The 12608-nt window shown below is 44.4% G+C and overlaps 1 protein-coding gene across 1 annotated transcript in view; it reads right to left on the reverse strand.

Annotated features, from left to right (window-relative positions):
* MTREX (Mtr4 exosome RNA helicase) overlaps positions 1-12608 on the reverse strand; it is a 124548-nt gene that overhangs the window by 109657 nt on the left and 2283 nt on the right. Inside the window, exons 2-3 of the mRNA XM_077462719.1 lie at positions 10168-10305; positions 4549-4615 (exon numbers count right to left, since the gene is read on the reverse strand). Of these exons, the coding sequence (XP_077318845.1) occupies positions 4549-4615; positions 10168-10305 (205 nt within the window). The remainder of the gene's footprint in view (positions 1-4548; positions 4616-10167; positions 10306-12608) is intronic.

A 12608-nucleotide genomic window follows, 5' to 3' on the forward strand; every position in this document is an offset into this window, starting at 1 on the left:
GAAGGGGTAATGTACAGGTCAAATACAGTAGGAGGCTGGCTTTAAAAACCATTCATAACTGAATATCTGCTGCCGCTGACCTGGAACTAATAATTAATTGGAGTTTCTAGTTTTCCTTCATAGTAAGTGGAAAGGACGGACTCACCAATCTAAACACACTGCAATGTTTATATAGGAAATTGGCCTTCACGGTGATTACATGGTGCAGTTTGATTTGGATTGGCTCTATACCCTGCCAGTGAACCTAGGGTAATTGGTGTCCACCACTTGGTTATTAAATGAACAGCAGCATATAAGTGGTTAAAAGGACAACACAGGTACATTTTTTTTAAAAACATGTTTCTAATTGAAAAAAAAGAGTGAAGAAAAGCCCTGTCAGTTTTTTTTCTTGCCATGATCACCACTGAGGAGATTTCACTTTACTTTCTGCTCCAATGACCAGGGATAGAAGTAAAGGAACTCTTCTGCAACACAGGCAGCAATGAAAACCTGACAGTACTCTTAAGCCTTCCCAAAACAAATATGAACATGCTGGCGGAATCTTCCCAGGGGTAGCAATAGCCATTCCACACACTATCCAAAGCTTAAAACCATTTTGCCTCGAGTTCTACTTAAAACACAACATATACATTGCAGTTACCTTTGTGTTTTCTTTATCGTTTTAAAAAGTATTCACAAATTGCTAAACATGATTGTAGCGGATACTTAAGGGCAAGCACTATATGGCTTATGCTCACTGCTCCAGAGCACTTCCATCTTCACCTGGTCTTTCTTCCACATTAGTTCTATTCAGCCACTGGAACGACTGGGCCTTGATGTCACTCCTGTGCATAGGAGTCACTTTACAATGGCACAGAGCGGGTGCCTGAAATGTGGCCTGATCTGCACATGTGTGGCCTAGACTAGAATACTGCTGACAGGCATTCATGACAAGAGACCGCTAAGGGTCTTTTCAGTTATGAAAACCGTGCCTGGTTAACAAGCTTTAAGCCGATATGGTGTCAGGATGATTGAAGCGCATTATTTCTATTATTACCGTAAATACTCGAGTATAAGCCGAGATTTTCAGCCTCTTTTTTTTTAGGCTGAAAGTGCCCCCCTCGGCTTATACTCGAGTCACCGCCGTCTGCCTACACAATCAGCGTGTCGTGCAGACAGACGGCGGCCCTTCCACTATTCAAAAGCCGCGCCTCCCTGTCTGTGATAGGCGGAACACTCAATTTCCCAGCAGTCAGTGTTCCGCCTATCACGGACATCCGCTCATTCTCATACTATGGACGAGGATGAGCGGATGTCCGTGATAGGCGGAACACTGACTGCTGGGAAATTGAGTGTTCCGCCTATCACAGACAGAGGCGCGGCTTTTGAACAGTGGAATGGCCGCCATCTGTCAGACGAGGTGGAGAAGTGCAGCATGGCACGGATCGGCACACAGAAGCTGCAGAAGGCAAAGAGACAGGTAGGCTGCGACGGACACAGGGACGGACGGACGGACGGACACAGGGACGGACGGACGGACACAGGGACGGACGGACGGACAGACACAGGGACGGACGGACGGACAGACACAGGGACGGACGGACACAGGGACGGACGGACACAGGGACGGACGGACGGACGGACACAGGGACGGACGGACGGACGGACGGACGCATGTCTCACCCTCGGCTTATACACGAGTCAATAAGTTTTCCCAGTTTTTTTGTGGTAAATTAGGGGCCTCGGCTTATATTCGGATCGACCTATACTCGAGTATATACGGTACATTGTAGTAATAAATGAAACAGTTCAACTTACCATAATGCAGAATCAGTGGGAGCCCTGAGCATGTCACTTGCCACTGTCCCCTGCCACCAGATACGGATTGTTACTTGCCACGCTGCCTGTCACCAGATTGTGTCAAGCGTGTGTGGCGGCAACCGGGCGAAAAGTACAAAGAAGTGTGTCTTGCCTACGGTCAAGCATGGTGGTGGGAGTGTCATGATCTGGGGCTGCATGAGTGCTGCCGGCTACAGTTCATTGAAGGAACCACGAATGCCAACCTGTACTGTGACATACTGAAGTAGAGCACGATCCCCTCCCTTCAGAGACTGGGCCACAGGGCAATATTCCAACATGTAGTATGTTGAAGTTGAAGTCTCCACGACGTAACGCGTAGGAACCCGGAAGTGACGCCCATATCCGGTTTAAACTTTATGCTGTCTGTCTTATGTGCTTATCCATACTTCGCTTGTGAGTAGTTTTAAACCTTTTTAATAAAATTGATACATGTTTGAAATACTACACTATGGCGGTCCTCTTTAATCCATTTCCTTGAGTTTACCTGCCATTCATGAGGAAGTTAGAGAAGTCTCCCAAAGATTGTGTTACACAGCCGTCTCTGCAATCATCCTGATGTCCATTACTTATTTTGCTGTTTACCCACAGCAGTGAGGTAATTACATAGCATTTGCACTTTCTGCATGGACCATCACGGATGGATTGACTGCCCAGCACGTTGCACATTTTATTTAGTGTGTTTACCGAATTGCACGATTGGATCTGATTGTGTATGGGACATTTTAATCACGTTGGTCACTTGGATTTAATATTTTATATATATTTTTTCCTTCTTTTTTTATATACCTGTTTTTTTGCTCCATTTTTTATACCTTGCAACAAGTCTCACCCACTTTATATATATATGTATTTTAGTCTATATGATAAACTTGCGTCTGTTTGCACATAAAGTCACTTTATGATTTATGCACTAGTTATCACCTTAACATATGCACAGATATCTGTCTTTGCTCCACTTTGTACATATTGTAATAAGTTTACACACTCTATATATGGATTTTAGTCTATATGACAAATTTGTGTCTTTTTGCACATAGAGTTATCTTATGGTCTATACACTAGCTATTACTCTAAATATATGCACAGGGGCATTTTTTGACTTATTTATGCACAGTTGCACTTTATATAATTTTATAATCGCATATTTGTGGCTTACTGCGATTATTGTATGGTTTGAAATTAGCGCATCACATTTTTATTCTAATATTCCAACATGATTACGGCCCCAACACACCTCCAAGATGATGAAAGAAGGTGATGGACTGGCCAAGCACGTCTTCAGACTTAAACCCTATTGAGCATCTGTGGGGCATCTTCAAATGGAAGGTGGAGCAGCGCAAGGTCTCCAACATCCACCAGCTTGTGATATCATCATGGAGGAGTGGAAGAGGACTCCAGTGGCAACCTGTGAAGCTCTGGTGAACTCCATGCCCAAGAGGGTTAAGGCAGTGCTGGAAAATAATGGTGGCCATACAAAATATTGACACTTTGGGCCCAATTTGGACATTTTCACTTAGGGGTGTACTCACTTTTGTTGCCAGCAGTTTAGACATTATTGGCTGTGTGTTGAGTTATTTTGGAGGGGACAGCAAATGTACACTGTTATACAAGCTGTACACTCACTACTTTACAATTTAGCAGTGTCATTTCTTCAGTGTTGTCACATGAAAAAGATATAATAAAATATTTACAAAAAATGTGAGGGGTGTACATACTTGTGAGATACTGTCTATATCGATATCCATATATATGTATTTTCATGTACATTTCATATAAAAAGTAGATTTTTTTTACAGACATTGTTTAAAAAAATATATATATATACTGGTTAATAGTGGCAAAAATCTTGTGAGCCATTAATCTGCTGTGCTGCCTATTTTCAATAAGATTGTTATTCTTAGCCATCTATCAGGACTGCAGAACCACACCCTTTGATATAATGGAGAATATAAGAAAGGCAGCATGCCGTACCGCTGTCTAATTTCTTTTCTCATACAGTGTGGTGAGTGAGCGCTGTCACCCAAGGATAGGAAAATAAAATGGTGGCTGCATTTTTTCCAAGTAAATGATTGGTAACCTAACAGCTTTAGATCTTGCACAGCTGGAGCAGTGACATACATCCCTCCCTTCCCAGTCACATGACAGTGTCCAGGTCTAGCACTGCTGTCACACAACAGTCACATGCTACCCCATTACTAGAAGTACCAGATATTTTTACTGGCTTAGGCAGCAGAGTTGAAAAGGAACATTTTGAAGGGGGTCACTGGAGGGCCCTGAATGTTGTTCAACAAGCTTTGTTTGGAGAGCCCCAACTTCAACCTTAAACACCTTGGGGGTGAACTAGAACATCATTTGTGAGCCAGGCCTTTGGGTCCAACAACAGTACTTGAGCTCACAAACACTGTCAGAATTCTCAGACACTCTCCAAAGTCATGGAGGTGGTTGTGTATGCCAAGGGTTTAGGCGTGTGATGGCCAAGCTCACATGTGATGGCGAGGTGTCCACATGGTTTTTCCTACAGAGTAACAAAATATAGCAAAAAAAAAAAAAAAAAAAGGAAAAAAAACATACCAAGAATTTCCAGTAGCCATAAACAGAAATAGTTAAAAAAAATTACATATCCAGCCAACACAGAGTAAGCAGCAGCATGAATCTAATCAGGTCCAGCAACTGAAGCATCCCACACCCAAACACCCCAGACAACGATACCTCATGTGTGCAGGCCTCAACTGTATCCACTTCTTGGACTTTTATCCTGGGCATTAAATCTGCCAGACTGTAAAGAAAACAAAAATAAACAAAAAATGAAACTTTTCAAAGTATACTGTCAGTCTGCATGCTGTGTTTTTATAACTAAAAAGGAAGACATATTACAAATCATATCTACAATTTTATTGTGCAGATCAGTGGAGATGAATTAAAGGAAAACAAAAACTGCGGAGGATGCGCCCAAACACACCAAACAGAGGGTAAAGGACTAGTCACCATTGTCTGTAGGCTCCCTGCACCTGATCTTTTCCCCATTATTGACTTGCCATGGCTTTGCTTCCCATTGTCACTAATATTGATCTGAATGTAGGTGGGGGATATTTAAGATGCAGCAGCAGAGGTACATAAAGCACTGATCCAAAGGATGAACATAGCCTAAGCATAGAGGTGCACAACATGCAGTGCATGATACAGGTTCAGATCCTCTAGAGCAGAGCTCCACCCAAAAGGAGAAGCTTTGCTTGTTTGCTTCCTCCCCCCCCTCCGCTGCCACATTTGGCATCTTTCAGTGGTATCCGATACCTGTTAAAACCAGTGCTCCAACTTCAGAGTAAGATCGCCGCAATCGTTGCGCAAGGATCTACGAAATTGCTGCCCCCTCCTCCTTCCCTCTGCTGCCTTCTGGGAGACACACAGGTCCCAGAAGATAGCGGGACAATTCAGAAAGCGCAGCACGGCTTGCACATGTGCAGTAGGAAACAGGCTTCACTTACTGTTTCCCTTAATGAAGATGCCGGTGCCTGCACCCAGAGGCCATGGACAGATCGGTTTGGGGTGCTGACATCACGGGATCCCTGGACAAGTATACTTATGAGCTGTGAAGGGGCGGGGAGTGAGCCGCTGAGACGGGGGTTAGTCCAAGCACCTGGCGGATCCAGACTTTATTGACATTGCACTCCTGCGACCCATAGAAGAAGCCCAGCCAAACAAGCTTAGGCTGGACTTCTCCTTTAAAAGTCAGCAGCTACAGTATTTGTAGCTGCTGATTCCTCCCCCCCAGAACTCCTCTATAAAAGCAGACACAGATTGTCACAGCTGACTTCTAAAACTGCTATTTGCCTAGCCGGCATTCTGATTTAATGACTACATTAATTCTTATATCACTGACCTAGAGAATGTACAACTGTTCTGAATTTACCAGCACGCCTGTGAGTACCGCTGACAGAAACCGGTAACTGGTGTTTTCAGAAGGTCATTGGCAACAGCCTGAATGCTCTTCTGTGTACACAAGTATTTAAACCTGAAATTTTATTAAAATGTATCTAAAGCCAAAACTTTAACATTGGATAGGGGCGATGAGGGGTTAGAACATCAATCAGGCCATCAAAACTGTCTGTATTCTTGGTAAGGAAGATTCCCCTTCCCCATGTTCTGTGGATCAGAAAATATTTGAATGGAAAGAATAGTGCATTTACAGACAAATCTTGAGATTTGGATTTCGAACTCTAGGTATTAAAATAAATAAATGATATTCCTCTCTTCACTGCAAGGGTTAACGGCTAGTTTTGCCTAGGGAATGATAAGGCAATATAACTCTTATTCCTTATTTTACTTTTGACACTGTGGTGGGTGCACAAAACCACCAGTAACTGAATAAAAAAAGTCCATGGGAACACACAAAAACTAACATAGGGGAAGCCTCTGGTCCACCTGCAGAAATAGGACCCCTCTGTCCCCCTGGTCCACCAAGCCAAAATGCCCATCAGGACCCCTCTCCTCATAATCAGCCAAAGCCAACCAATGAGTATCAGGTGAGGAAGTCTCGCAAAGACAGATCCCCCAAGGCAGGGGAGGAAGAAACCCAATGGCCACACATTAACTCCCTAGTAGGAATGAGCTCAGGCGTATTCGCATGGAACACGCGCAGAGCCCGCCAGGAAGTGAGTGCAGCGCTGCGCTAATCACAGGCAGTGAGACATTGCCCGCCTCGATGTGCGGCTGCAGAGATCGGGCAATGTCTCACTGCCTGTGATTAGCGCAGCGCTCACTTCCTGGCGGGCTCTGCGCGTGTTCCATGCGAATACGCCTGAGCTCATTCCTACTCCCTAGACTGCTAAGTAGGCCCAAAGACCCCCATCCTGGGTGAAAAGGGAACATACTTTCCTTATTCCTTGCTACCTCTGCAGCAGACACTGTTCAGTGCAGCTCCTTGACATCCCCACATACAATGCAGACTTGCTCTTCCTGAATAGTATGGGATGTGACAGCTACAATTGGTCAGGCAAAGAAGAGGTACTATGATAGAAAACCAACACTCCTATGCACAAGTGGATTACCAGACAGTCTATGTATCGTGATGATATATGTCACAGGCCTTGCTGCCCTCAAGAATAGGAGTATCCTAACAATCAAAGAGAAAATGGAGAAAAAAAAAAGGGCGCACCAGCCTTGTGCTTTATCCTTTGGATATATTTTATTAAAAGTAGATAAAAGAAAAACTACTCACAAAAAAACATCTGTGGAAATCTTGCAATGCAAATAGTCTCAGAATAACAGCAATTGGTCTAAGACAAAATGATGAACTCCAAAGGTCACGGAGGAGATAACAGGGGCCACTGGCTGATGCATTTCGAAGGAAAAACCTTCCTCAGAGCCCAGCCCTTTTTGCATTGCAAGATTTCCACAGATGTTTGTGAATAGTTCTTTTATCTACTTTTAATAAACCATATCCAAAAGGATAATGCACAAGGCTGGTACGCCCTTTTTTCCCCTTTTTCTCTTAGAAAACAGAAGAGGCTTTGAGGGACCAGTCTCATCAAGAGGAGGAAGCCGGCAGAATCAAGGGATAAAATGTTAAAGCCCAACTCCACATTTCATGTCCCTTTCAATAGTTAATTTGGGCCAAGCTGACCCAGTTAAAACCATTTTCTTCATTAATAGGTGTGCTGTATTAACCGAATATAACCTCAGATGCATACGGTACACATCGCTGTGTTCTGGCAGTGGGACGGAACTCCCCATCCCACTGCCGGGAACAAAATCAAGTTGGGCTGAGTGCTGCTTAGCCATTAAAAGGAACATTTTTATTCTATGAATACAAAGGTTCCTCTGATTGGCTAAGACAGAGAGGCGGGCAAATGGCATCTCAATCTCCAATTCTGCGAATCAGAGGAAGCTTTGTATTCATTAACTATTTTTTTCAGGGAGTGGGGTGGGAAATTCTCGTCCCTCTGCCTGGACAAAGCGATGTAAGGTAAGTGTGCCCAGCAAGTGCTCCTGTTAGAGTAAATTGTTTATTTGGGCCAGCTTGGTACAAACTATTTGATGGGACATTAAATATGGAGAAGGTTTTTCGCCTCATTTGCTATCCTCTAGACAAAATAAGCAGTTAGCCTTTGCAGAGGGGAGGGGCATCTACTGCAAAGGTAAATTGTCTTTTTCCAGCCAGCTTTAAAGGCTAAGTTCACCTTTTTTTTTCTTTCAATACCAGCCTCCCTATGTACCAATATAGCATTCATGTACTTTCCAAAAATATCAAAGCTTCCCATAAAATCTACAGATACCTTACTGTCCTCCATTCATGATTCCAAAAGTATACATTACTTCTGTCTTACGTCCTTACAGACTGCAGGTTATGACATAGGAAGGAGGTGACCAGCTGATCTCATTAGCACACACCCTGCATCATCCACCCTCCCGTTCCCAGCTGCACTTTTTTTAAATGAGATGCAATCAATCGATGATCACCCTTCTCACTAAATACACAATCAGATTGCATAGTGTATGGCTATCTTTATATAAGTATATAGAAGGAAGTGGACAAAAACACAGCTGTCAAGCCCCGTTCACATCTCTGCATAGTGGGAACTCGCATTCCCACACGCATTTTTATTTTATTTATTTTTTTAAGCGAGGGTGGGAGGCTTTTTGGAGCATTTTCACTCATCGCACATAGGGCAGCCCATCCAACTGAATGTGCTGCCCTACACACAGCAAATTGCCCCAAAGAAGCTTCCGAACTTGCGGAGCTTGGTGCATTTTTTTCCTGTGATTTTTGGTGTAGAACATTTCTGAAATGCAAGGTAACGCACGAAAATATCCAAAAGCCACCGAGAATGGCAGAAAGCCACAGAGAAGCTAACAATCAGCGAGGGATCGGCGTCTAACATGCACCCACGATTTCCCCCTGATTTTAAGGAGGGGAAAAAAAGGGCATGTTATACACCGATAAATACGGTAGTTATCGATTAGTGGTTTCGGCCCTACATGTCACACAAGGATGTTCAAGTGTACGAGCTGAGGTTTATGAGCAAGATTTATAAATGCATCTTTTATAGAATCCATTAAATATTGCTACACCTAGTGGTTCAAGATTTAGAATAGTGGTACACCAAGATTTCACGAGGAAAGATTGACATCAACCTCATCTAAAACACCCTCCCCGCACTTACCTGCTGTGACAAAAATATTACATCTGCTAATGCACTGATCTGGAAAACGTTTGAACACTGGTAGCTGTGTAGCAGTATAATCCTGGCCATGCCTAGAGGTCATGTGAAACTACTGGCCAATGAGAGTCTATTCCTACTTCTGGGACAAATGAAGAAACTCATTGGTTTCACGTGACCACACTGACCAATGATGAATGACAAATCATCTTTATTTTTTGGTGCAAGGGCCAGTTCACACCAGATGCAGATCCATGTGCTTTTTTTCCTGCATTAAAAATGTATGCAGCATTTTCTCATGTATTCCAATGGCTTTAGTTCACACCAACGCAGTCAGTTCCAATCAGTCAGTTTCTGCACCGGAAACTGACTGCACTGGTGTGAACTAAAGCCATTGGAATACATAGAAAGCACTGGATGCATTTTTAGGGCCAGTTCACACCACAAAAATGCACCCATACGGTCCGGATCAGTTTTTGCTTACAGTTCACACCACACGCAGTTCCAGTGCATTTTTGATACAATGTGCTAGGCTCCAGTACAGTTCTGTGCAGAAAAAAATGCAGCACGCTTTTTTTTTCTCTGCACCGGAAACTGCACTGGTGTAAACTAGAGCCATTGGAATATATGGAAAACACTGCATGCATTTTAGTGCAGAAAAAAGCACATGGAACAGCATCTGGTGTGAACTAGCCTTAAAGGTGGAACAAATGTATAGATTCCACCATCCATGCTAAACCGTAGAAGATGGACAATTCTCCCACTTACGGAGCTTGTATGCCAACAGTCGACATCAGCAACAGTCAGAATACCCAACAGTGATTGGCTTCAGTCATTGCTCAGCCAATTTTTTTCCATTCAGCTCCTTCCATTTTCAAGCGAAGTTTGTTGGGTGAGGTGATGTTGGCAGAGCAACCCATTGCTCCAACTTTCACCAGTTCCCAGGTTTCAACCTTTTTTTAAGGTGGCTTTAGTGTGAGGTCTTCATAAATGAAACTTATTTTGACCATTGTACATCCCCGATAATGGTTAGTGGCAGAATATTCTGTCAAACACAGTGAAAAGAATCTGAGGCTTCGATACACAAAAATCCCAAGTCATTTTTATAAATGTCATGACATCGTGCAGCCAAAACAAACCCAGGTATCCCATGTCTAAATAACATTCTTACTTTATCTCATCTGCAGCTGATGAATCAAGCTTCAATTTCTTCCCCAATATGCAATCTTCTGGTCCATCAAGAGAGATGGCTTCTCGTTTTGGGACCGCTGCAGGTCCTGCAATTGCTGCATGGCCCTTTTTTTTCTTCCTGGTAACAGAAGTTCACAGTTAGTAATAAAATATGGACGGCCCATATGTACAAATACCTGTATGAGAATATACATAATGGCAAAACATTTATACACTATTTAAAAACATTTGCTAAACTCCTCTACAAAATCAGTACACAGTGACTGTAGCCACATGTACTGAGCATTTGTACGAGTATTTTTATTCATGCAAATGATCCGATGCTTGACCCAATACCTGGACAGTCAGGGATGATTGGTGCGGCAGTGGGAGAGTTACAATCACAGATTTCCCATTGTGGCTTTCACTAAAGCATCTGACAGACGCTTCTCCTCTACCCCCCCCCCCCCCCCCCCATTCTGCAGAGATATGGGGTCAAAAATACCTCAAATCCCTCCTATCCCTTTAAATGGAAAAAATTTAAAAAGTGATTTTTTGCTTTGGAAAAAAAAAATTATAATTCTTTACTTCCACCCTAGACAGAATGTTACGCTGTGATGTCAAACTCCAGTTCTCCAAGGTCATAGAGGTATTTACAATCTAGTCTCTCACTGCCTCTGTGACCAGCCGGCTGCATTGTCGGATTGCTTCTTTGGTGGGACGGTGAAACAGTAAGCCTGAGAAACACCAGCCGATAGCTGAACAAAATAAAATAAAATTGGTGTTATGGCTTATCGCTTCAACCATAACCACAGTAAAAAGAAGAACTTGCAAACTGCAACGTGTGTATATACCCGTATTGCTGTTAGCAAGTGGTTAAACTCATTGCCATGCTCCTCAAATATTTTTGCAGTGTGGTAGGGCTCATTATCCTGCTGAAAGAGGCCAGTGCCATCAGGGGATAACGTTTTCATGAAGGGGTGTACTTGGTCAGCAACAATGTTTCGGTAGGTGATGCGAGTCAAAATAACATTCACATGAATGACAGGACCCAAGGTTTCCCAGCAGAATTCTGCCCAAAGCATCGCACTGTCTCTGCCAGCTTCCCTTCTTCCCATATGACACCAGGATGCAGTCTCTTCCCCCGGTAAGTGATGTACACACATCCGGCAATGCACATCATCGGAAAGAGAACACGATTCATCAGATTAGGCCACCTTCTTCCATTGCTCTGTGGTCCAGTTCAGATGCTCACATGCCCATTGTGGGGGACTTTGGCTGTGGACACGGGTCAGCATGGGTACCCATGACCGATCTGTGGCCATACATGCAGCCCCATACACAAACTGGGATGTCCATCATTTCTGCATTCAACACTTCAATTTCAGGAACAAGATGTGTAATTGCTGCCAAATCCATCCTATTGACTTTCAGATGCAATAAGAAGATCATTGTTAATTTAAAGTTATTCACATAACCACTTCCCAACATATATATATATATATATATATATATATATATATATATATATATATATATATATATATATATATATATATATATATATTTTTTTTTTTATTATTATACATATTATTATATATTATACATATATTCTTTAGCTCCAGTGATGTTTGGTAAAGGTGATGAGCGCTTAGACAGGACCCCATCCACCCCCCCCGCTTAGACAGGACCCCATCCATCCCCCCCGCTTAGACAGGACCCCATCCATCCCCCCCGCTTAGACAGGACCCCATCCATCCCCCCCCGCTTAGACAGGACCCCATCCATCCCCCCCCGCTTAGACAGGACCCCATCCATCCCCCCCCCCGCTTAGACAGGACCCATCCATCCCCCCCCCCCGCTTAGACAGGACCCCATCCATCCCCCCCGCTTAGACAGGACCCCATCCATCCCCCCCCGCTTAGACAGGACCCCATCCATCCCCCCCCCGCTTAGACAGGACCCCATCCATCCCCCCCCCGCTTAGACAGGACCCCATCCATCCCCCCCCCCCCGCTTAGACAGGACCCCATCCATCCCCCCCGCTTAGACAGGACCCCATCCACCCCCCCGCTTAGACAGGACCCCATCCATTCCCCCCCCCCCGCTTAGACAGGACCCCATCCATCCCCCCCCCGCTTAGACAGGACCCCATCCATCCCCCCCCCTGCTTAGACAGGACCCCATCCATCCCCCCCGCTTAGACAGGACCCCATCCATCCCCCCCGCTTAGACAGGACCCCATCCATCCCCCCGCTTAGACAGGACCCCATCCATCCCCCCCGCTTAGACAGGACCCCATCCATCCCCCCCCCGCTTAGACAGGACCCCATCCACCACCCCCCCCGCTTAGACAGGACCCCATCCACCCCCCCCGCTTAGACAGGACCCCATCCATCCCCCCCCGCTTAGACAGGACCCCATCCATCCCCCCCCCCGCTT

The sequence above is a fragment of the Lithobates pipiens genome, unplaced genomic scaffold (genome assembly GCF_037356315.1).
Source record: "Lithobates pipiens isolate NorthernLeopardFrog02 unplaced genomic scaffold, aLitPip1_a1.2 Scaffold_3, whole genome shotgun sequence".
In the NCBI taxonomy this organism is placed as follows: domain Eukaryota; kingdom Metazoa; phylum Chordata; class Amphibia; order Anura; family Ranidae; genus Lithobates; species Lithobates pipiens.